The 26,898-nt window shown below is 41.7% G+C and overlaps 1 protein-coding gene across 1 annotated transcript in view; it reads left to right on the forward strand.

The window, feature by feature from the left end:
- Positions 1 to 25,012, forward strand: part of LOC122076429 (isoamylase 1, chloroplastic-like) — a 64,102-nt gene extending 39,090 nt beyond the window's left edge. Inside the window, exons 8-10 of the mRNA XM_042641726.1 lie at positions 7,816 to 7,828; positions 18,349 to 18,354; positions 24,963 to 25,012. Of these exons, the coding sequence (XP_042497660.1) occupies positions 7,816 to 7,828; positions 18,349 to 18,354; positions 24,963 to 25,012 (69 nt within the window). The remainder of the gene's footprint in view (positions 1 to 7,815; positions 7,829 to 18,348; positions 18,355 to 24,962) is intronic.
- The last annotated feature ends 1,886 nt before the right edge of the window (positions 25,013 to 26,898 follow it).

A 26,898-nucleotide genomic window follows, 5' to 3' on the forward strand; every position in this document is an offset into this window, starting at 1 on the left:
TGGTGGAACGTGGCAACAACTACAAACACTTCAATTAAGCAACTGACTGATTTCGAATGTTTACAACTAAGGATCCATTTGTTTCGATGTAAAATAGTCGGTAAAACAAATTTTATTAAAATTTTCACTGTTTGTTTTGTAAATTAGAAAATTTTCATGTGGGGGAATTTTACTGTATACCACACATTTTCCGGATTAAGCTTAGGTAAATTTTACGTCATATTTGAAGGTAAAATGTTCCTCGGGATTTGCTGACATACTCAATGGTCCTTAGGGTCATGGCGCTGTGAAGTAGTACTTATGTCATGTGGCAGTGCCTCTGGCATTGCGGGTATTGTCTTTGTGGATTGCACTGGTTATCTTCCTCATCCCGACCCCATTCCCCAATCCCCATGTCTCTCCTCGCAGCGCCTCTGGCACTGTTGCTTCTAGCATGGGTCTCGCTCCTGCTGCCATTGCTGGAAGTCTCTGTGTGGATCATGCTGGTTGTTGACTTCCTCATAGCGTCCATGCTCTGCATACCTTTCCTCACAATGTCATTGCCACTTTTGTTGCTGGCAAGGTTCTTGCTCTTGCTGCTGGCAACGAGATTAGTATTCTTGATATGTTCTCCATGGATTCTCTGGTTATCTTCCTTGTCACGTTCAAGTCATAGACAGAAGGAAAGAGGAAAAGAGGAAGAGAAAGAAACATAATTTTTTTGTATTGATTGCCATGTTCATAACGCAGGAGGCTTTGGTGGGTGAAGAGAACGGGTGAGGGTCGGCTCCTATTTATAATGGCGCAAAGTTGCTATTGTGCTACCATGGTGAACATTTGGCAGCTTCATATTACATGAAGACCGATGAATTTCATAATTCTCGTCATAGTTTTTATGACGTCATGGCGACTCAAGGTGGTGGAGGGGTGGCTAATCAATTTGGCAATGACTTGTTCTCTATGGCATTGCCATGGCGATCAAATTGCCCATGCGTTATTTGTTATTTTTTAATTTTCTTTTGGATGAATAAATAAGTTCATTACCAAGGGGAAGAAGAAAATACAAGAAGGAAAAAAAAGGGGGGACAGGGGGGAGGGAAGGGGAGACAAAACCCAAACAAAGACAAGCATCCCCGGAGGGGGCCAACAAAGACAAAGCTAAAGGCAACAAAAAGGAATCACAGGGGATACATCAATAAGGGGGGGGGGGCGGGAGAGCCCAAAGGAAAAAAGGGGGGGTTACATCATGGGGGACGGGGGATGGTGTTGAACAGCAAACTCTAGGAAGCAATGATATGTATGCTCCTAGGGGTGTTTGGGACCGAGCGAGGCTAGAGGGATCGGATTTTGGAGGTTACGTCAAAGTAGATGGCTTTCCATATCTTGTCCGCTGAATGAGAATTGGAGGACCATCTACGGATGTTGCGCTCCATCCAAATGTGGTTTATGGTAACACAAAAAGCAAGTTTGCTAACAGTGTCACAAATGGAGGCCCTGGAAAGGTCATATCAATCCAGACCCATTCCCTATCAAAGGGGAGAATGGGTCTTCGGGAGGGCCAACATCTAGAGATGACTCTTTTCCAAATAGAGGATGAGAGGGGGTAGGCGAAGAAAAGGTAGGTAGTGTCCTCGGAGCCGTGAGTGCAGAGGCAGCAGGAGGGGGAAACTGGAATGTGGTGATAGATGAAGAAGGACTGCGTAGGAAGACAATTGGAGATAGTATGCCAAACTCTGAAGCTATGGCGGGGGATGTGACCCTTTAACCAAACTAATTTATGCTAGGGAACCATAGGGCCAGTGGATCCGACAAAGGACCAACCGGAGGCAGAGGATAAAATCCCATTGGAGGAGGGTAACCAAATACATTTGTCGTCCCTTCCATGATGACCTAGGGGAAGGGGAGGGAGAGGACCATAAGTCGACGAGAGGAGGGGACCAACTGATGGGAGAGAGGATAGAGGACACATGGGTATAATTGTGGAGGTCAGAGGAGTAAATGATCCTGGGGGTAACCAGGGAGGAGAGGATGTCCGAAGGATGCCAAGGGTCCCTCATAGGGAGGTGGACATGCCATTTCCGATGGAGAAGGTAATGGCATTGAGAGTAATAGACCTAAGGCTAAATATTTTCCTCTAGATCCAGGAGGCATCGGAAGGGATTGGGGTAGTCTAAAGGGAGTTACTCTTGAGTGGGGAGGAGAGGACTTAATAGACCCAAATGCTGCTTTGCTTGGAGACAACCTTCCAAATGAGCTTGAGAATACCAACTGTGTTGACTTCTTTAATTTTTCTTATTCCTAAGCCTCCTTCGGCCTTGGGATGTCAAATTTTATCCTAGTAGAGAGGGCGGAGAAATTTGGAGGAATCGGAACCTATCCAAAGGAACAGAGGAGAACTTCAATGGATTTGGTTGTAGAGGAAGGAAGGACAAAAAATGCCAGACTGGTATAGGTAAATGGACTGGAGAGTCGATCTAATTAGGGTAAGGCGGCCCGCATAGGAGAGGAGCTTGCCTTTTCAGAGCTGAAACCTCTTTCTCAGGAGATCTAGCATAGGGAGCAGTGATGGGCAAAATGCCTGGTGGTGAAAAGAGGAAGGTCTAGATATTTGACTAGCAATGAGCCCAGGGAGAAGTCAGTGATCCCAAAGAGCTGAGCCTGAGGCGCGTGAGAGACGACAGAGAGGAAGAGGCTAGACTTAAGGAGGTTAATACGGAGGCCCGAAAGACATTCAAAGGAATGAAGAGGGCATGATTGTGAAGATAGAAAGAGGGTCAACCTTGGAGAAGATCATGATATCATCCGTGAAAGCAAGATGGGAAAGTATGAGGGACTTACGTTTGGGAATAGGAGGAATGAGGTGAAGATCGGTGGCGGATTGGATGGAATGAGACAGGACTTCCAAGGCTAGGGAGAAAAAAAAAAAAGGGGATAAAGGGCATCCTTGCCTGAAGCCCCTAGAAGAAGGAAAGTAACTCGTAGGGATACCATTGATTAAGATAGAAAAGCTGGGGGAGGAGATGCATCGGTGAATCTAGTGAACAAAGGAAGAAGGGAATGACATATGGAGTAGGACCTTAGAAATGAAATCCTAGCTGATGGAGTTAAAAGCCTTATGAATGTCAATCTTGAGAAGGGGCAGTAGGGGAACGGGATTTGCAGTCAAAGCCCCAGATGATCTCATGGCAGAGAATGATGTAATCCACAATACTTCTCCCAGTGATGAAGGTAGATTGATTGGGTTTCACGAGAGAGTCAATGACTTTCTGGATCCGGTTGGTTAGGATTCTGGCAATGAACTTGTAAAGAATGTTACAAAGAAAGATGGGCCTAAAGTCATTAATAGAAGCTGCTCCTTTCTTAAGAATGAGGCAGAGAAAAGTGTGGTTAATTCCATTGATCTGATTGGGGTTGAAGAAGAAGCTCCGGATCGCAAGGACGAGGTCAGATCAAATGATGTCCCAGCAAGAGGAGAAGAAACCCACACTAAACAAATCAGGACAAGGTCTTTGTTGGCAGAGTAGGAGAGAATTGCCTAGATGATTTCTTCCTCAGAGCGGATAGAGTGGATAGACTGCTTCAGATTTGATGTCCTCTCGAAGGAGAATCTCAGCCCCCGAAGGGGAGACAAGTTTGGGTATGGAATGGACATTGTTTCTAGCTTTGAGGGACCGGTGGAAAAAGGCATTGTTTGAGTCACCCAAGTCCAGCCACTTGATGTGGGCTTTCTGCTGGAGGAAGATATCTTCTGGGCAAGAAGCAAGGAGAGATCCAAAGCAAGAACCTTCTCCTCGGCAAGGCGAGGCTCGGGTTGAGGGGGTCGGTTTGGATCTGGATTGGATGGATAGGAGCTTGTTTCGACAAGAGGAGACACAGGAGGAGATGTTGCCAAAAGGAGGAGAAATTCCAGAGATTGAGGGCAGCTTTGACATTCGTAAGCTTTTTGGTAAAGGCAATGAGGGGAGAGAAAGATTAAAACACAGGAATAGACTAGGCATCACGAACAATGGGAAGGAAGTCATGGTGAAGAGCCCACATGTCAAAAAACTTGAAGGTCTTAGGGCCGAAAGATAATAAGGGGAGGATATGGATGGAGATGGGGCTGTGGTCAGATATCTCAGGAAGCACAAAACCGGCATGGGAAGAAGGGAAGGAGTCGAGCCAAGCCTTATTGACAAGGGCCCTGTCAAGCTTGCAAGCAATACAAAGGTTTCCCGATCTCCTATTGTGCTAGGAGAATTTGACATCGGACCATCGGAGATCGCTTAGACTAAGGTCATTTGTACGACCATTGAAGGAATTGACAGCCTAGGTTAAGGGGGTCTCCCCCATGCTTTTCATGGCTAAATCGGATGACATTGAAATCACCTGCGACCCCCCAAGGGGAGGAGCTCGTGAAGGGGGCAAAGGCTTGCAGCTTAGACCAAAGAGGGAGCCTTTGGGATGTAAGATTGTGAGCATAGATGGTAGAAAAGAAACAAACGCAGGCATCCAAAGTTTGGGAAATAGAAAGATGGATGGCTTGGGTAGAGGAGGAGAAGGCAAAGATATGGAGAGAGGAAGGGTTCCGGAGGATCCAGATTCTGCCATTGGAGCTATGAAGGTAGTTATCTAGGAAGAACTAGGATGGAGCTATTGAGGAATCAATTTTAGGTGCAATTGCCTCAAGAATTCTAGTTTCAAGAAGGCAGCAAAAATTGGTGCGAGAGGAGCAGATACGGGATCTGATATCAGCTTGCTTGGACGAGGAGTTGAGGCCTTGAACATTCTAGATGGTCTAAGGAATCATTTGGAGGATGGGGGAGGCATCAAGAGCTCCGAGGAGCAGGGGGCTTAGGATTAGAAGGACCAGACTTAGGGGGTCTTCGGCGTTACTCGATGATGGGAGACTGGGTAGTATGGGTGGGCAGTAGGGATTTAGGTTTAGTGGAGGTCCTAACAAAGGGGACAGGGATCTTTTTCTTGAATGCTTAGGACTAAGACCAGAGGGAGGAGGCTTGAGAAGGGGAGTGGGAGGAGTGGCAAGGCCAGACCCAAAGGAGGCAGAGGGGCAGGCTATAGGGGTGAGGGAAGCAGGGGGCATTCAGGAGGTGGACTCCGATATCACATGGGGCCCGAAGAGCCAGCGAGGACTGGGGACTAATTGGTAATGGATCACCAATGGAGGGGGGCTATCTAGAGAATCAGTGGCAGGAGCCGATGAGAGGGGTGCAGGAGGCACTTGTGCTGGGCACAAGGTAGTGTTGGGGGCTTCCAAGGCCAGAGAACCAAGTGCGGAGGAGGCACTAGAAATTAAGATGAAGCCAATAGCAGCGTGCAAGGGAGGTGTCGGTAGCGGAGGAGCAATGAGGCCAGTTTGAGTGCCAAAGTCATCGACGTCTTCAATAGAGCAAGCACCAACATTGAGTTGAGAAGAATTGTGGGTGGAGCTAGGAGTAGAGTGCCATGGAGATGTCAAAATTGGAGGAGTAGCAAGGTCAGTCTTGGTGCTAGAGTTGTCGGCGAGTGGCGCAGGGGCAGATGTGGAGTCATCCATAGAGTAGATAGTGACAAGCAGGAGTGCCAAGCATGGGAGAGACAGTAGCAGGGCCTTCTAAGGCCAAATCATGGAGAGAAACATCTACGAAGGAGGTCATGGGGGTAGTTGCATGCCCATAACCGTCGAAGGGGGAAGCAGGAATAGTTGCAGGGTCGCTCAGGAGGAGGGCAGCAATAGAGGAGGCTGCAGGAGCAAAGGAGGCCCGAAGGGCCTCATGCGAGGGAGAATATGAAAGCGGGGTGGGGATGTCGGGTATGTTAGCCGGCAGGAGGAGGTGAGTGGGTCGGGAAAGCTGGCGGAGCCCAGGGTGGGTTTGGGTAGCAGGACGGGTTGTAAAGGTTGGATAGATGGATCGGATGGTCCATGGGAAATTTAGAGAAAGTAAAGAGGAGCTGGACCGGTATGAATTGATTGAGGGGGGCAAAAGGGTGGTCAGACCAAGCCGGAATGGAGGGATTGGAGTTAAATTGGATTAGGTGGGGTTGGTTAGAGTTAGAAGTGAGTAAGGAGAGGGCGTAGGTGAAGGAGTCTTAGAAGGGAGAGGGAGGAGTAGAGAAGCGAAGTTACAGAGGAGAGGCCAGTAGGGATCCAGGTGAAGGGCGGTGTCGTGATAGCCAAGCTAGTGACAGGAGGAGGTAAAACTTCAATAAGAGAAAAAAGGTACGAAGTCTTGGAAACATATCAGGGGGTTGTTGCCAGTAACCGAGGTGCCAGGGTATTACATAAAACTAGCTTTCCAACAAGTCTAAGATTACTTAAATCTGAGTTGTTAAGAAAAAGTTATGTTTTGGTCAAATTTATTTTAAAGTGCGTGAATATTGTTAAATTGCCTGAATGGAAATAATTTTGTGGACATCAAAACAAAAAAATATTTTACCGGAATTTTCTTGTTTAGCAATGTTTTACCATGATAAGATTTATAAAATTTTAAGAATTGAGAAAAACCCTGGCATTTGAAAGTCAAAAAAAGCCCTACAACCAAAAATCCAGTTTTTGTTCTTGGACTGGGGGTGTTGACATTTATCCTTTTGGAATTTGATTTTTAAATTGTTTTTATTGGATTTAAATAGGGGGTATTTGCTTATTTATGAATAATATCTTAAGTAATTTAAATGATATTTGGCATAATTTAAGTGCTAAAACATAAGGCAACATTCAATGTAATAAGGCGATAGTCGCTTAGGCCCCAGGCAAACCGTTTGGAAGCCAAACCGGCGCCTTTGCGAGGCCTTGACAACTATGATTCTTGTGTCTATATTACATGGCAGCATTGCCTTCGTGTGCTTGTTGGCTGGAGATTGGTCTGAAGACATCTCCTCCTTGAATCACTCTGGTGGCTGGCTCATCGTTGTTAATCGTGGGTAAAGAAAAAAGAATTCAGTTCTGAATATTAGAGTTCATACCATCATGGGTAGGGTTAAGCTTTAGATTTCTTGTTGTCCCGGCAGAGATGAGACTTCTTCCCAAATCGATCCTTGCATCCTTGGGGGTGATTCTTCAAAGCAGATCAGTTCATCAGCTAGTTTACAATTTAATGGATAGTGGACGAGGATGTAATGTGTGTCTCTCTTTCTCTACACCACATTACATGTTTGATGTTTTTACTCCAAGGCATTATACTTTAATCAAGCACCGATGATGATGTCTCTTCTTCCGTCCTTTACTGCAACTCCTTCAGATGGCAAATTAGTGCTTGCAAAATTCCGTATCCGATCCGTCATTTTTCCTCTTGGAAATGAACACTGAAAAATTTTCAACATGTACAAAATTTTACTTACATTGAAAGGAGCCTAAGGAGACAATTTTCACAAGCATCTATCTTCTGGAAGCTATGGTCATTTTATCATTTTTAAATCATAAAGCAAAATGTCCATAGCATTGCCTTGAAGGAACTGGCCCAGAATCACTTGTGGAGTCGAGCCCCTTCCCCCTCTCCCATGTGAAATTGTAACTTTTTGTGCCTGGATATATATGCTATGTGACCAAATTGGGGGGGGGGGGGCAAAGTTGGTAACTTGAGTTACCTTATAGATGGTGAGGGATAAGGGAGCAAGATTGTTTCCCCTCCCCCTGCCCCCCCACCCCTTTAACTCTTCCATTGTTTCTATGTTATAATGATGAGATGGATCTGGTTTATCTCACCCCCAACTACGATGAAACCCAGGAAAAAAAGGTCTTCTTTGATGTCACTAGTGATGGTGAATTCTCTTTTTCCACAATCCACATCCATCTCATTGGTCAAGTTTTAACTTAAAACAAGTACGAAAAATGCATGAACAGCGAGAAGGGCATCCATGGAATTCTATAATTGTATAAATTCATTTTAACCATTCTTGTGCTTGTTTTGGGCTACTTGATGTTAGTTTTCTCTTTATATAACTCATCTATTCTCTCTTTTTATTAGTTAAGAAATTTATATGAATCCTATATGCATCTTTATTAGTTTTTTATTTATTTTATTTTAAAAACTTTTGTCAAGTTGAAAGTCCTATTGGATGTCATAAGATGAAAATTTGAAAAAATTGTCACAAGGTATCTTAATTTTTTTTCTTGAAATTTTATCCACATGATGATTAATTTGATAACTTCTATTATTTTGAAGTAGAAGAGAATATGAAAATACTTTTGCACTGGTGTATGGAGCTATTTATTTTTTATTGTACTTGAGAGGGAAAAAATTATATTTAAATGCAGTACTGGTTTAGAGTTGGTAAGAGTTTGCACCCCCTGACAAATTCTGGGCTCTGCCCCTGCCTACAATGAGAACCTATTTTTGTTAAATTGCCAGACAAAATAGAAATTCATTTAAGGCTCAAATCCCACATCAAAACACCTTAAGAAGTTGTAACGAACTTTTCACAGATGCTTGTTTTTTGCCTTCAGATTTTGAAAAAATTGAAAATTGAAGTGACAAATTTTTCGTTTCAGAAATAGCTTAGACAGAAGAACTGAGAAAGAGTAGCTAACAGTGTCTGGATGGCAGAGAATATCTTCAATTAGTGTCTGGATATGAATTATGTCTTTATAGTAGATCACACAATTCATTCATCTGGACACGAAACTAGATCAAACGATCACATCTGTGAGCAGAGAACATCCTCAGTGCTGCCAACCATTAAGCCGCTGCAAAGCTGTCAAACAAGAAAATGTCATTCTGATGATTTTATCCCTAGAGAGGAAATCAGAAAAAAAGGAGGGGGGGGGGGGCAATCAACAGATAGAAAAATAATGGTATTTGGGAAGTGTGTTTCCCAAAGCAAAGAAAAATATAGGGAAAGTGAGAAGGATTTAGCCTGGCATCTGTTGGGTTGCATCATAAAGCTTGATGAAAAGTTTGATATGATTATTTTGGAAAAGAGAAAACCCTTTTTGCTAGGCATGGTAATGTGTTAACAGTATTTGGTTTATAAGGATGATCATGCGTAAAAGTCCACACCCAACAGTATTTAGGACCCAACCCATAATGATTTTGGCATTGTTATGGATCAATTTGCATTGAATGATATTCTAAACTTGAATGAACATGGATCCATTGGAGTGTAAGGAGATATGAACTCAAATTTTATGGATCTGAGCTTGGCCAAAACAATTTAAGTCCAATAGGGAATTTCCTGTAACAATTTGACTAGAAATCCAAATCCAACTCAAATCCATATCTTTAGATCCATACCTGACCCAACGGATGTGATTAACACTGCGTTAAAGCTGTGGGGATCAACCTTGGAATCTAGAGGTTTTAGGATAAGTAGAACAAAGACGGAGTATATGATGTGTAACTTTAGTCACACTACGATGGATACTTCTATAGTGAAGGGTTTTTTTTTTTTTTTTTGGGTGAATAACTATAGTGAAAATTGAGGAGAGAGGTATTGCAAAGTGATCGTTTTAGGTATCTGGGATCAACCATAATAAAGAAGGTGTTATAGAGCATCATGTTTCACAGAGAATTAAAGTGGAGAGGTGCATCCGGAGGAAAGTTCTATAAGACAGTTGTTAGACCGGCTATGATGTATGAGGCATCATGCTGGCCAGTTAAGTAGTGTCATATAGATAAAATGTGTAGCAAAGATGAGGATGCTGAGATAGATGCGCGGAAAAACTAGGAAGGATAAAATAAGGAATGATCATATTAGAGCTGATTTGGGAGTTTCCCGATTCATGATAATCTCTGAGAAAGTTGTTTGAGGTGGTATGGCCACGTCCGATAGTGGCTTGAGGATGCTTCGATAAGGACTAAAAGAGGATTGACTTGATTCAGATTGAAGGATCTAAAAGAGATAGGGTCTGGCCTAAAATGACCATAGGTGTAGTGAGGAAAGACATGCATAGTTTAGGTCTTCTCCCAGGTATGACCTCGAATGGATCTGATTAGAGAGTGAGAATCCATTTAGCCAACCCCATTTAGGTGAGTTTATTTGTTGTGTTGTGTCCCTCCCTTTTTACTCCTACTTTTCTTTTGTTGTCTTTGATCGGATCCATGTAGCCGACTCCATTTTTTGTTTTTGGGTGAACAAATAATTCATTACCAAAAGGAAAGAAAAAAGGAGGAATATACAAGCCCAAACGAAAAAGAGAAGAGTGAAAAAAGAAAGGGGGGAGAAGGGGAGTCCCCAGGAGACAACAATAAGCCTACTCCTTAGGAATAAAAAATCGGGATCGGCCTAAACTTAGAACTGACCTTATAGAAGATGGCTTTTCAAATCTTATCATAAGAACGAGAGTTGGAAGTCCATCTACAGAGATTTCTCTCGGCCCAAAGGTGGTTAAAGGTAGCACAGAAGGCCATATTTCTAGTAGTGTCACAAATCGACGAGCCTGAAAAAGTCATATCTATCCAAATCCATTCTCTACTCAAAGGCAAGGGACTTATCCTACTAGGCCAGCAGAAACTAAGGACCTTCTTCCAAATGATTGACAAGAAATGGCAAGAAAAGAAGAGGTGGTTGGAATCTTCTAGCATTCCAATGAGACAGCAGGAAAGGGGAATAGAGATGTGACGGAAAAAGGAAGGATTGGATGGGAAGGCAATTAGAGAGGGTTCTCCAAACAACGAAACTGTTCTTGGGAATATGACCCTTAAACCAGACCACCTTATGCCAAAGAACCTTCGAGGAGGGGGAACGAACAAAGATCCAAGCACAAGAGGAGATGAAGATGCTAGATGGGGAAGGAGAGCACTTAATTTTGTTCCTAATAGGAGAGGGACAGAGAGGGAGGGGAGGGAGGAAGTGTCAGATGTCAAGAAGGGAAGGGGAGGGAGGGGGAGCCCACGCGCCATTGGAAAGGATGGAGGCAACAGATGAGTTTCTTGGGAGGCCAGTGGAGTAGATAGATCTGGCTCCAACAACTGAGAAGAGGACTCCAGAAGGGTGCCAACTATCCAACCAGAGGGAGGTGGAGAAACCATCAGAAATAGAGGAATGACTGGCCTTAAGAGCAAGGGACGGTGTTCTAGAATATTGCGCCAAATGAAGGAGGCATCTGAAAGAGAGGGGAGTCCAGATAGAGTCATTTCGGAGGAGATGGGAGTAGACCCCAGAGACCTAGATGCCCCCTTCAAGATTGGAAAATGTAGACAACCAACTGAGAGGGTGAAGGAATCTTGAGGAGTTGGTTCCTTTCCAGAGGAAAGAGCACACAAGCGATTCAACTGCTTTCATGGTGGCAGAGGGAAGCTTGAAGACTCTAGAACAGTATAACCGATCTGATGAGTTCAAGGCGCCCTGCATAAGAGAGGAGTTTGCCTTTCCAAAGTTGAAGTCTCTTACGAATGAGGTCAAGCATTGGGATGCAGTGGTGAGGGAAGAAACGACAAGGAATTAGGGGGAGGCCAAAATATTTGACGGGGAGGCAACCTAGAGAGAATCGGGAGCCTTGGAGGAGAGAGGCTTTGAGAGAATCTGAGACTCCCAAGAGGAAGATATGGGGCTTAAAGAAATTTATTTGAGGGCCAGATATGGATTCGAAGAGATTCAGAGAATAGATGATAAAAGAAACAGAAAGAGGGTCAGCCTTGGAGAAGATTATTAGATCATCGGCAAAAGCTTGGTGGGTGAGCTTAAGGGGTTTACATTTTGGAAGGCGTTAGATATGGTGCAAATCAGTGGAGGGTTGGATATATCTCGAGTGGATTTCAAGGGCTAGGGAGTAGAATAGGGGGGAGAGGGGACATCCTTGTCTCATACCCAACAAAAGAGGGGAAGTAACCAGCAAGGGAGCCATTGACAAGAACTAAGAAATGGGGGGAAGAGATACAAGAGTGTGTCCAGTGGACAAAGGAGGGGCAAGGACATGAAATGAAGGACATTTGATATAAAATCCCAACGGATGGTGTCGAAAGCCTTGTGGATATTAATCTTGAGAGGGGCAGCAAAGGGAATGGGAGCGCCTTTCGAAACCTTTGACAATCTCATATTCTCATGGTAGAGAAGGATGTTGTCAGAGACACTTCTGCCAGAAATGAAGGTCGATTGATTGGGGCTCACATGGGAGTCAATGACCCCATTTAGTTGGGAAAATGTTGAGTTTTTGTTGTTGTTGTTGTTGTTGTTGTTTTCGATACTTGATACTTGCTTCCAATTGTTTTTCACTTGTAAAACCGGTATAAAATAAACTTTGCAAGACCTAGGTCCACATCCATATAAGATTCAAACACTTCAACCCAAATCTAACCTGGAATAGTAAAGGGTTTTAATTCCAAGTTCCAACCCAAGCCCCTAGGATAAATGGATATAGGTTAGAGAAGGGCCTGAACTAGCAAGCAGTAAAACAACCCCCCCCCCCTAAACAGGATCACCTTTACTCCACCAAAAATAACCAAAACAAATAAAACAAAAACATAATTCACAAACAGGGTTTGGATTTTGTCAAGGGTTTTAAGAAAGGGCTTTGAGAAGGAATCAATGAACAAGGAAGAACCACTGATCCAGGCGACCATTTTGCTCTGGCAGCGGTGAGCTTCATTTTTCTTTGACAGGAGTAGAAATATAGTGGATGACCTTAGGGTTTAGGCACTCATTTTTGGCATCATAGAGGTAAGTATAATAAATACTTTTATTTTTTATGTCTTTTTTTCTTTATATTTATAATTTTGTTTCATAATTATGTATTTATATTATATGTTGATATGATTGATGATTGATGATTGATGATTGATATTGATGATTGATGATTGATGATTGATGATTGATGAAGATGAACTTAGTTTATTCACTTTATTGATTTGTTTTCTTGATGAATATCTTACATTGGTATGAATATGAACCTTTAATATTTATTTAACATATGAGTAATAGGATTCAACTAGGATTTGAGCCAAATAGATTGGATTTATAAAAAAAATTACACAGGAACGTTTTAGTCGATAAGGCGACACTTTATGCCCGCCTTATCGCTAAGGCGCTCCGAAAGACCCTCAAACGCTTCCGTCGCCTTACTGCCTTAAAAACTATGATTATGTCATTACGATATTTTCTAAAATTGATTAAAAAATAATTTTATGTAAGAATAAAATAGAAGCAGGTACCATATACTTGTAAGTTAATAATGACATTCTTTTTTCTATGCGTCAGCATCAGGGTGACATAAAATGGCTAGAGGAGGCGAGAGAAGAGGGAGAGGACGTGGGAGACATGATAGTAGTCATGATAGTAGAGAGATTGCATGGAAACAAGGAAAGCCGATTGATGGCAATAAGAGGCATACAAAATGCAACTACTGTCATAAGAGGTTTATGGGTGGTGGGGGCATAAGACTTGAGCAACACTTGGTTGGAAATTCCTCAGATGTGGCTAGATGCAGAGAAGTGCCTAATCATATTACCAAGGCCATAGTTGAAGACATGAAGGGGGGAATAAGAGAAAAACGATTAAGGAGAAGACGAGGATAGAGTTTGAGGAGGCAGTACATGCTCCTGTGCATTGATATAATGATGATAGTGATGAAGACAGCGGTGACCCGGTGTATGTGCTTAATGACATAGAAACTGAGCAAGAGGCTAGAGATTGGCGATAGGTCAAGCATTGAGCCGATAGTCTTCATGAGGATATGGAAAGGCGTAGACATAGAGGGGCTGGTCCATCTAGAGCAAGAGGTATTGGATCCTCACAGATCCCTTTGCCCTTTAGGAGATCACAGAGTATAAGGGCAGCCCCAGCTCCAGCTCCAGCTCCAACTCTAGCTCTAGTGGTTCCACCTCGTGTGAATCCCATTCTACAATAGGATCCCCGTGCGTTCAGGAAAAAGGGTCGTAAGTAGCGTAAGATAAAGGGGATGTGGGGCGACATGAAGGCTTATGTTGGGGAGGCAGTGTCTAAGTGGATGTTATTTCATAGCATCCCAACAAACGCCACTATAGGTCCGTATTACCAGCCGATGCTTGATGTCGTGGCTGAGGCCGGTCCAGGGATAAAGGGGTCGACTGCATATGATGTGATGAATGTATATTTGCCTAAGGAGAATGCTGACTTGAAAGTATATATTGATGAGTTAAAAGTTATGTGGAAGAGCTATAGGGTAACCATAATGTGTGATGGTTGGACAGGGCCCAAGAGAAAGTCCATCATCAATTTTATGGTTTATTGTGATGGTAGAACCATTTTCTTGAAGTCTATTGATGCATCCAAGGAAAGAAAGGATGCAAAATATATTTACAAACTTTTGAAGGATGTTGTGGAACAAGTTGAGATACAAAATGTTGTTCAGATTGTGACTGACAATGGAAGTAACTACAGGAAGGCCGGAATTAAAATGATGAAGAACCCTAGATTCCAACTCTTTTGGACTCCTTGTACAGCACACTGCATTGACCTAATGTTGAAGGACATGGGGAAACTTAAAATTGTGCAAACTGTGGTTGAAAGGGCTAGGCAAGTGAGCACATTTGTCTATAATCATAGGTTTTCATTGAACCTATTGAGGGAGAAGTGCAGGGGTGACTTGGTCAGGCCCGGTCTCATAAGATTTGCTACCAACTATATTGCACTCTAGAGTTTTGAATCCAAGAAGTTGGTCTTCGGTCCATGTTTGCATCTAAGGAGTGGTTTGGTTGGAAGGAAGCAGGATTAGCTAGTGGTAGGGAGGCACAAGCAACCATTTCATCAGAGGAGTGTTGGACACAATTGGGTAAAGTGGTTAAAATCTTGGCACCAATTGTTGGCGTGTTGAAGTTGGTGGATTCTGTTTTCAAACCCACCTTGCTAAGCCTATGGGCTGCTATTGCAATGATGAAGGAAAATGTCTATGCTGCCAACCCACGTGGAAGTAGGAAATTTGTGAAAATAATAGAAGACCGTTGGGAGCGCCAGCTTTCGCATCCGTTGCATCAGGATGGTAAGCAAAGCTGAATACATTCTTTTATGTGATATAAAAATGCATTAATATTCACATTGACAATAATATGTTTTGTCACATTTCAGTATACTATTTAAACCCTAGGTTTCAGTACAGCAAGAGACTTGCATTAGATCCGAATCTTCTAGAAGCAGTGAAGCAGGTGGTTGCCAAGTTATAATCAAACCCCGATCTACAAGCCAAAGCCAATATTGAGGTTAGTTTTGTACTACTATTACTATTATACTATAGAGAAATTTAAATTTCAGTACAATGGTTGTTAACTTGGGTCCTATTTGTAAATTTGTTATAGACAAAAGAATTCAAGGATGCATTGGGCAGCTTCAAGTCTCCCGCCGCATATGCGGGTTGTACGAATGCTGATCCTGGTATGAAATCCAAATTTTAGTATGTTACCTATACAAGTGTTAAGTGTTTTGGAACATAAATAATCTTGGACACTTATTGTAACTTATAATGCAGCTGAATGGTGGGTGTTGTATGGGGGTTCATCTTTGGAATTGAGGAATATTACCATCAAAGTACTCTCCTAGACATGCTCTGCATTTGGTTGTGAGAGAAATTGGAGCACATTTTCACTCATCCATTCGAAGAGGCGAAATCGATTGGGGTCACACCGTCTGAATGACTTAGTGTATGTGCATTACATAATTTTTAAGGCCCTGGTAAGGCGCGATGCCTTACCAGCGCCTTGGCGCTGATGCGGTCTAGAGATAGTAAGGCAGTGCTCCACCTAATGCGAAGTGGCACCTTATGGGTTTTTATTTATTTTTATTTTTTTATTTTTTTAACACATTTTAAAATTACTTGATGAAGATTCTAAATATAGATTTTTTATTGGTAGGTGTATGGTTTTGTTAACACTTGAGATGTATGGGATCAACTTTACTCCACCAAAAATAACCAAAACAAACAAAACAAAAACACGATTCACAAACAGGGTTTGGATTTTTTCAAGGGTTTTAAGAAAGGGCTTTGAGAAGGAATCAAGGAATAAGGAAGAACCACTGATCCAGGCGACTATTTTGCTCCTGCAGTGGTGAGCTTCATTCTTCTTTGATAGGAGTAGAAATATAGTGGATGACCTTAGGGCTTAGGCAATCATTTTGGCATCATAGAAGTAAGTATAATAAATACTTGTATTTTTTGTCTTCTTTTTTTTATATTTATAATTATGTTTCATAATTATGTATTTATATTATATGTTAATATGTTATGATGATTGATGATTGATGAAGATGAATTTAGTTTATTCACTTTATTGATTTGTTTTCTTGATGAATATCTTACATTGGTATGAATATGAACCTTTAATATTTATTTAACATATGAGTAATAGGATTCAATTAGGATTTGAGCCAAATAGATTGGTTTTATAAAAAAATTACACAGGAACGCTTTAATCGATAAGGCAACGCTTTGTGCCCGCCTTATCGCTAAGGCGCTCTGAAAGACCCTCAAACGCCTCCGTCGCCTTACCGGCTTAAAAACTATGGTGCATTATAATATAAAACGGAGGATGCAACACATAGCATAGGTCAAGATAATGATAGGGGTCAGATCGAGCTAATTGATATTTTTCAGATTGACTTAGATGATGAGGATCCTTTAGTGGACTGGGTGATGAGGATCCTTTAGTGGACTTGGTGAGGGATAGAGGCGAGCCGTTGATGGATCGGCCGGGAGGTAGGCCAGACCCATATCTAGTGCGAGAGATGGCGGTTAATGTCGATGATTATATGGCTACAAATGGAAGGATACATTCACGGACCCTTCGACCATTCGAGCCTACACCTGGTAGGGATGATGATGATGAGGAAGATGATTGGTCCATTTCATTGGGTGGTCGTACCCACACCCAGATTCAGACAGACACAGACACAGGCACATAGTGATGGTGATGGTGATGGTGATGGTGATGGTGATGGTGATGGTGATGGAGGAGGTGATGAAGAGGGTGATGATGGTGGCAATGGTGATGGTGATGACGATGATGATGGTGATGGTGGTGATGAGGGAGGTGGTGGTGATAGATTTGAAGGAGTTCGAGAGTAATATGAGTAAGCCGATCCATCGCCGGAGCCGGTGCGATTCACTGGGGAGAGTCAGTTTGAGTATGCTACACAAGATTCTCATCATGGTGCACGTCCATTAGGTGGAGGGAGGAGTTCAGGTTACAGTAAAGGGCCTCGTCGTCGATTCGGTGAAGGGCAACGAGATTGTATGGACATTGATAGTCTATCTACTTCTATTGGTGGAATGAGTTTGAGTGGAGGGGATAGTCATCCGGACAGTGAGAGTAGAGGGAGTGGGTAATGGCATGTCCCATCATTTATTGGAGGGAGCACCTGGTCGCACTATCATGGACCTTATGGTCAATTCACTGGGATGTGGCATACATCTGGTTCATCCATTCCTAGTAGTAGTACTGACTATGGCTCCCAGACCCAGTCACATGGTAGTGGCTTTGTGGACAATTTATTCTCATACCCAGCGGCCCCAGCCAACTGTACACGTTGCTGGATCCATCAGTTGACAGTAACTCAATGGCAGGTTCTTCTTCATAATATGGTGGCGATAGGTACCCTCGGATAGGTTACCGCTACTCGAACCCGGAGCGATGAGTGGGGAAGGAAGATGAGGGTTAACTTCAGTGGACAAAGAAAGCACTCGATGATCAGTTCTCTACCGGGACAAAGAAGATGAGTAGCTTTCAATCTCTATGTAACCATACATAGGTACGGAAGAGGGACCATCAACATCAGTGACAACATCGGTAAGGACCCGGCTTGAGCATTCTGAACCGTGACTACCGGCCAGAGAAGCGGGGAATAACTTAAGGCATTGAAAGATGTGAACCGAGGGCGGTGGCCAGGGTAGGAGGCAATAATGGTAAAGAAAAGACTGGCTAGCATGAGGTAGGTGCTCCATTGATTGATTCAGCCTACCTTATCCGACATGTGGAGTTTGGTAGCTTTCTCTAATCTTCCCTTGTTCGATTATTCTCTCAGACTATGACGTGGCATGCATTTGTGGCGCAATCAGAGGAAAATGCATGTTATTTCTTTCGTACTGGGCGTGGAATCTGGCCAGGTCGTCATAGTTCTTTCTAGTAGATAGTAGATACTACATAGTCATTATGATTACTATTGTACACTTGTACTGTTATGTAAGTTACATGCCTATTGTTTGACTTTAGTTGGGACTTGTGGTCTTGTGGATTAGGGAGTCGCATAGTATACTACTATAATATTAGCTAATTAATGTTGATGTATGTTTGATCATGGCTTAAATGCGTTATTTATTTGTTTTACTATCATATTGCATCTTGTTCTAGCAATGAAGTAGGTAAAATTTCCAGAACAGTTTGACGGTTGATGCCAAACAAAGGTACAACTCAAACAATATCATGTTCTAATATTTTTGCATTTTTATGTTCTTAGCATGTTTATTAACCTTAAAATAGACTATCCCCCAAGTTTCAGGTCAAAATACCACCGTTTGACCACTGAAACAGCCAACCGAAAAAAAAAAAATACATTGTTTCGGCCGAAATTTCGGTATTTCGGTTGTAATGAACCCATCGAGATACCGAAATGAAATGAGATTTTAAACCTTGGTTCCTTGCAACTCTCTTTGGATGCCAATTCGGGTCTTTGTTGGTTCCTTGTCTTTGATGATGGCGAGCATGAGTGTGACAAAAGCTTAGCAACCTAAACCTATGAAGAAGAAAACTATTAACAGCATAAATGGGGAGAATGCTTGAATGATCTAACTGATCACGCCAGCCCTTTTATCTATAATAAGCAAAGTAGAGTCATAATAGAAGTACAAGTCATAAGCTCATAACCCAACTACAAGAATACCCCCCATCCAGCCGCCCCACTTTAAATAGGGTCGGTGGAGGGGGGGAAAGCCCCATTGTGCCCCTGCGGCACACTTAACCCATATTCTTATGCTCCCCCTCAAGTTGGCTCATAGATATCAAACATGCCCAACTTGACTAAATAAGAATGAATCATCTTCCCAACTAAGCCCTTAGTGAATTCATCAGCTAATTGTGATCTTCAGACTTAACAAAGGGAACACAAATCAAGCCAGCATCCAGCTTCTCTACGATGAAGTGTTTGTCAATCTCCACATGTTTGGTACGGTCATGCAGTACTAGATTATGGGCAATGCTGATAGCAACCATGTTATCACAGTAGAGCATCATAGGAAGATGAACATACACACCAATATCATTGAAGAGTGTATAACCACATCCACTCAGAAATCCTTTGTGCCATAGCACGAAACTTGCTTCAGTGCTAGATCTAGCCACCACATTCTGCTTCTTGCTGCGCCAAGTGACAAGATTCCCACCCACAAAGGTACAATAGCCTAAGATGGACTTTTTGTCAGGAGATCCAGTCCAATCAGCATCTGTATAAGCTTCAACTCTGAGATGATTATGAGGAGATAAAAGAATCCATCTTCTTGGAGCAGACTTCAAGTACCTCAGGAGTCAGGATACGTAGGATTGCTTCCATATGGGAGGAATAGGGATCATGCATAAACATACTCACCAAACTGACAACCACGACAATATCATGCTGAGTATAAGAGAGATAGATCAACTTGCCTGCCAACTGTTGATAACGCTCTTTGTTAAAAGATTCCCCCTCCTTTTCCTTAAGTTATGTACAAGCTTCCATAGGTGTATCAGAAGGACGACAGCCTAATAAAGCAGTCTCTGACAATAGATCAAGGGTGCACTTCTTTTGGGATAGAAAGATGCCTTTAGATGTTCGAGCAACTTCAATCCCAAGAAAGTACCTTAGCTTTCCAAGATCCTTTATTTCAAACTCTCGGCCAAAAAAATCCTTAGGCGACCAATCTCAGCACTATCATTCCCTATCACCACCGTATCATCCACATAGACAATGAGAATAACAATTTTATCACTAGACCTCTTTATGAACAATGTGCGGTCAGCATTGCTTTGTTTGTACCCCATATATGTCATCACCTTGTGAAATCTCCCGAACCATGCTCTAGTTGATTGTTTCAAGCCATAGAGAACACGATTTAACTTATAGACCTTGCCTTGAGTTCCCTTAATGGAGAAATCTGGTGGAATATCCATATATACTTCCTCATCAAGCTATCCATGGAGGAAAACATTCTTGACATGAAGTTGTTGGAGATCACAACCTAGGTTCACAGCACATGAGAGCCACACTAACATAGAGGTCAATTTGGCAGCTGGTGTAAATGTCTCTTGCTAGTCAATGCCATATGTTTGAGTGAGTCCTTTAGCCACAAGTCTCGCCTTGTACCAATCTATGGAGCCATCTATCTTCTGCTTCACCACAAATACCCCCTTACAACCAATTGATTTTTTCTCGGGAGGAAGAGTCACAAGTTCCCATGTAGCATTCTCTTTTAGGGCATCTATTTCTTCCACCATTATAACCTTCCATTTTCCATTTGCAAGAGCTTCTTGCCAATTCTCAGGAACATAAACAGAAGAAAGAGAAGACACAAAAACACGAAAATAGGCAGAAAGGGAATCATATGAAACACAATGGGATATGTGGTGTTGACTACAAGTCCTAGTGCCTTCTCTGAGAGCAATAGGTTGGTTAGAAGAAGAAATTGTACTTGTCACAATAGGCTTAGTCAACTTTGGATCTAGGGCTGGTGAGGGGATGTGTAAAGGTGTTGTAGTGGTGGTAGTGGTCTCAAGTTGCTTATTTCTGGTGTCCCCTATAATAGACTTGAAAATTTGAATCATCAACCTATCTCTGAAATTCACCAATAGTACGCTGAACGAGAGTCAGCTCCCCCGAGGCAAGAACAGTGGCCTCAATCTCCCCCTGAGCTGGAACATTAGTATTCTCTGTTCCCTCACTCTCTGTCAAAGATGGTAGATACATTGGAGGTGGAGCAAGAAAATTCAAAGTCGACTCTTCACTATCAATATCAGACTCTCCTTGAAGAGATGGCAAGGAATAATAGCCAACAGATTAGTGAAACACAACATCCATGGTGACTATGTACGCCTAGTAGGAGGATGGTGACACTTGTGTCCTTTATGAGTAGAAGAATAACTTAGAAAGATACACTTGATGCTACGAGGATCCAATTTTTCTGCTGCGTGGTGATCCTTAGCATAGCAAGCACACCCAGAAGTCTTCGAAGGAACCAAAAAGGAGCTATTCCCATTAAGAACGACAACATGAGTACGAGAACAAGAACCCTAGTTGGCATGTGGTTGATCAAGTAGGCAACAGTCAGGACAACATCACTCCAATACTGAGAGGGATTCTATCTGGAAAACATCATTGCACGGGCAATGTCCAATAAGTGTCTGTTCTTGCTTTCGGCCACCCCATAATGAGTGGGAGTGCCAACGCAGCTAGTCTGCTAAAGGAATCCCATGTTTTGCAATACACCTCTGAAACTGACCCTCCATATATTCAGTACCATTATCACTACGGAGAATTTTCAGAGTAGCATTGAATTGTGTCTAAATCATCTTGTGGAACCGTTGAAAACAATTGAACACCTCACTTTTGTGCTGCATCATATACACCCACGTTATGCGAGAGTGACAATCAATAAAAGACACAAACCAATGTTTACTAGAGATAGACGTCCAATGAGACAAACCCACGTGCAGAATTTCTTTTATTTAATGGAAAAATAACTAGATTGAGTTTGTTTAGCCAAAATATAGGCTTCACAAAAAAAGTCATCCATATTATATTGTTTAACTAAGTGAGGAAATAAAAGAGATAAGGTTCCAAGAGGAGGATGTCCTAAATGACAATGCCACTATTGCAGATCAGAGGAAACATAGTGTAGCTGATGAGGAGTAGTAGAAACCGCAACTGTAGGAAGACAACCATCATCAAGCAAATAGAGGCCTTGCACCTTACTACATCCAATCGTTTTCACTGTTGCTAGATCCTGAAAAATGCATTGGGAAGGAAAAAATGTTACTTTACAGCTCAAGTCCTTAGTAATGCTACTAATAGATAGCAGATTAGTAGTAAAATTAGGGATATGTAAAACTGAATTTAAAGTGAGGGAAGTAGAACATTGAATAGAACCCTTTCCAGAGACAGAAGAAACGGTGCCATCTGCAGCCCTCACTTTTTCTCTGCCTGAGATGGGGTGAATACTGGTGGAAAAGGTTGGAAGAACCAGTCATATGGTTAGTGACACCAAAGTCAATGATCCAAGGACTGGAGACTACCGATGTACAGTGACCACCAAACAAGATACCTGAATGAGCAATGTTGAACCTCAAGGGATGGGAGAATTGGCGGGGGCTGATGATTTGGAAGCCTAGAGTTCCTCCTGGGATAGACCAGTATCAGTTGCAGGAGGGTTTGTCAACAATTTCAGCCTGATGGGCCTTGTCTTGGATTTACAACGAGCACGTTTAGCTTTATAATCATCTGATTTCTCATGAAGTTTCCAACATATGGTTTTGGTATGATATGGTTTGTTGCAGTGTTCACATTTCACCACTTCCTTGGTAGTGTTACTGGTACGAGCAGCTCCCTCAGAACTCAGAAGTAGTAAACCAGTCTGTAGGGTTGATTTCTCAGTAGGGGAAGTTTGAAGCATAGAGTTACGACGACACTCCTTCGTATAAACCAAGGAATCTGATGGTACTCAACATTCAGACTAGCCAAGAAATCATGCACCCTAATTTTGTCCACATGTTTTGCATAGGGAGCAATATCTTTAGTGCTGGATGGATGATAATTTGCTAGGCTGCAAAGTGATCAAGCTCATACCACAAAGTTCGAAGTTCAACATAATACTTGGACACAGAGAGGTCCCGTTGAGTAGTAGTACACATTTTCTTGCTTTTATCAAACACTTGAGCATCTTTCCTTATTTGTCCATAGGTTTCTTTGGCAGCAACCCATATCTAAGAAAAGAAGTTTCTAACAACAGGTCTCCTCTAGAAATTGATTGATGTATAGAATTGATCAGAAAAGCGATTACTAGAGAGTCATTGGTGATCCATTTGTCCTAAGGAGTACCCTCCTCAGAGGGTTTCTTTGATATTCTTGTGATATGACCAGTGAGACCTCTGCCAGCAATCGTAAGATGAGTGGTGCTGGACCAGATGAGGTAATTAGTTCCCGCCAATTTCATAGAGCAAGCACCAAAAGAAATATAGTCAATGCAACCTTTCCCATCAGAGTGTGAGGTTACAATAGGTACAGTAGTTACTCTAGACATTATGGTAATAGAGAGAAGTTGACAATAATTTGGAGAAATACCAGATCTTCAAAAACAACCATTAGAAAAGGGACATACTTGGATCAAACTGCCCAATAAGGGTGGTGAAGAACTCCTCCAAGTTATATTTGATTCTGACGAAGAAATGAAGAGACGGTCCAATTGAGCTTTTCTCTGAAAACCCTAAAATCTTCAAAGAATAGGATCACACACACAACTTAGGAAGACTCAGCCACATAGCAGGTCGAACTCCTTTGTATGAGTGAGGGAGATATCCTACAAGTCGCAATCGATTATGAGGGAGGGAACCCTAAAGTTGATGGAGATAGGGTTTTGAAAGAGAAAAACCCTAATTTGTAGAAATTGCAGAGGGGCTTCAATCTTGTAGGTAATGATGGGTCCTTTCCAGATTGCTGTACTTATCTTCAATAGGTGGAGATTTGTTCTTAGAAGTAGGAACCAAATTCCAAAGGAGAAGAAGACCAAAAAATTGCAGATAGGTAAGAACCCAAATTTTGCAAGGTTTTTTGATTTAAAACATTGAAGTTATGTGTCGGACAGCAATTAGATTCATATGAATCACCTCATTGCTGTCTTATAGGTGATTAGGAAGGCAAAGGTGGGAGAAGACGGAGGCTTGTGAAGAAGATGGAAGATTGGAGGTGATGGGGCTTGCGATTTTGGGAAGAAGAGAATAAGGGATGCTGAAAACCTATCTCAATAAAAACCTCTAATACTATTCTAACAACATGAATGGGGCGAATGTTTGAGTGGTCTAACTGATCACACAAGCCCTTTATTTATAATAATCAACGTAGAGTCATAACAGAAGTACAAGTGTACCCTCCCCCATCTAGCCGCCCCATTCTAAATTTGGTCGGTGGAGGCGGGAAAGCTCCATTGTGCCCCTGCGGCACACTTAACCCATATTCTATCTACCGCCAGCCAACAACTTTTTTTTTTGGATGAATAAATAATTCATTACCAAGGAGAGGAGATATAACACACTCACTAATACTCCCCCTTAAACTAGAGCATATATATCAAAGGCTCCAGCTTGGACCAACAAGAATAAGCATTAAAAGCAGCACCAGTCTTGAACATAAGTAGCAATCATGGATGCCAGTGAGCACAGAGAGAACATCATTCAGGTAGCAATATTGATGTAGGAGCGTTTCCATGGATCGATTGGAACCCATTTGGGAATCTAGACCAAGAACCGGGCCAAATTGATTTAGGATTCTAATAGGATTTTAGCAAGGTTAATTTATGTGGCAATAATATTTTAGTCTTTCTTTTATATGGGTAAATTATGTAGGATGGGATATTGGGTTTTCCGATTTGAGTTTATTTTAGTTGCTTATTTAACTTAATTTTAGTTTCGATAGTTGTTGCTTAGAGTAGGAATTTTATTTTCCTTAAATACCTGTAACCATTGATTGAGAAGACAGATTGGATAATAAACTGAAGGTTGGGTTTTGTGGTATGTGGCCTGCGTGGCTGTGCGATTCTCTTCCTGTCCCAACCCCCTTCCTTCTGTGCATGCTCTCTCTCCCCCCTTCTTTCTTGTGACCTCTCTTTCCCTTACCTTTCCCCACCCCTGATTCTGGGCAGTAGTTGCAGCCTTATTCAGATTGATCGATATCCCTCAAGTTTGATCTGTTAGGACTGAAACCTTGTTCATGTGTTTCCTTCTTTAGGGAAACCCAAGATCTGTGTGCTTTTCCCCAAAACCATTCTCAGCTGGGTTGTATTGCTCCACGACCAAATCTGAAACTGAACCTACCGCCAGATCCAGAATCAGGATCTTTCAAGTCAAATCATGGTGCTCTTGAGAGGGCAGGTTGTGGCAATTCTTCACCTGGAATCTCTGGCCTAACCGAGAAGAACTGAAGGAGTTCTCTCCTTCTCAAGGTGCTGGTTTCCACCTCCCTTGCAGGTCGGAATGTTGAAGATAACCCCTACCCTCACGATTCTCTTTTGTTTTCTTATTTTAATCCTCACTTCCCTTAATAACCCTACCTTTCTCCCATATTCTGCTTTGTATTTTCTTTCCTTCTAGTTCCACCTTTGTCCCTAGCTAATAATTATAAATGTCCTTTGGCCTTTGTTCTATCGAGTAACCATATCCCATTTATTTAATTACAACTTTGCCATCCCCTTGGTAACTTCAGATTATTTACCAAATTGCCATCGTTCCCTTGTGCCTGGATTTTAATCAGTTGGGTGGGCCCATAAACGAACCCAACGAACTTCAACCCAGGTTCTGCATCAAATATCAGCTCAAACACACCAATCATCAGCAACATCAGTATATAAAAACCATCATGTCAAATAAATCCAACATAACTACCACCAACGAACAAAATATGCGGTGGACAATACGAATCCACAATCCAAAATATCTTATCACCAATAACAACATCATAAGCTCATCCCAAGGAAGGAAGTAGTAAGTAGCAATCTACTAAAAAAAGACAAATAAAAGTTCAGCATCCAAAAGCTACATCATATGCCCTTCTCAAGGAAGGCAGGTAGTAAATAGTAATCTTCCCAAAGGTGACAAATAAAATTGCAAATATCAATGCACTTATGAGCCCCAAATAGAGGTCACAGATAAAATTGCAGTATAGGTCGTTGTGTACCACTGGTAAACGTGTAGTATAGGTTACTGCTAACCAGGTAATGGCATCAGGTTGCTGGAGATCAAATACCACAGCGTCAAGTTGCTGGAAACCACTCGGCAAAAGGTTGCTGTAAACCAGACAGCAAAAGGTTGTTGCGAACCACTCACTATAAGGTTGCTGACACCAGATAAATTGCATTGTGTTGAATACTGTAACTATCTATCTTCATAGAAAATTGTTGAGGACATGAACAGATGACATGAACAAAATAATAATAATCTTCAGTTGATGATTTGATATTACTTAAGCATATAATAACAGTGTTCATCAATGAACCATAATCTTTAATCTCCTCCTCACGTGTAGCCTAGACCTGAACAAATAATACAATAAAGAATACTCATGTGCAACATTACACGTTAAGAGATAATGCAATAAATAATATTCACCATCATATGGAAGCAATCATGGTTCGTAAACTCGAGCGAAACATTTTGACCAAAATTCCCATGTTTCGACCGAAACATGGGAAATTTCGACCTTCTCTTGTGCATTTTGTCTCTCAAGTGTGGGAAACTTGGGGAAACAGTGGAGATTTTCATTTTTTAGCACTTATTTATGTCAAATATCATTTAAGTAAATGTTTCATTTACTTAAGATATTCATAAATAAGGAAATACCCCATATTTAAATCCAATAAAAATAGTTTAAAAATCAAATTCCTAAAAGATAAAATGTCAACCACCTAGTCCAAGAACAAAAAATGGATTTTGGTTATAGGGGTGATTTTCAACTTTTAAATGCTAGAGTTTTTCTCAATTATGAAAATTTTATAAATCCTATAATGTTAAAACATTGCTAAAAACCAAAAGTCCAGAAAAATAATATTTTGTTTTGATATCCCTAAAATTATTTTCATTTAGGCGATTTTAATAGCATTCGCGCACTTTAAAATAAGTTTGACTAGAACATAACTATGTCATTACAACTCAAATTTAAGTAATCTTAGACTTGTTGGAAAGCTGGTTTTATGTTATACCTAATACAAAAAGTCTCATGTAAAATAAAAATCATTTGACCAGTCAAACTTATTATAGAACAAGAGCGTTTCTCTAAATGTTGATTCTTTATAACTTAATGTGACTTAATGTT

The sequence above is a fragment of the Macadamia integrifolia genome, chromosome 4 (assembly GCF_013358625.1).
Source record: "Macadamia integrifolia cultivar HAES 741 chromosome 4, SCU_Mint_v3, whole genome shotgun sequence".
In the NCBI taxonomy this organism is placed as follows: domain Eukaryota; kingdom Viridiplantae; phylum Streptophyta; class Magnoliopsida; order Proteales; family Proteaceae; genus Macadamia; species Macadamia integrifolia.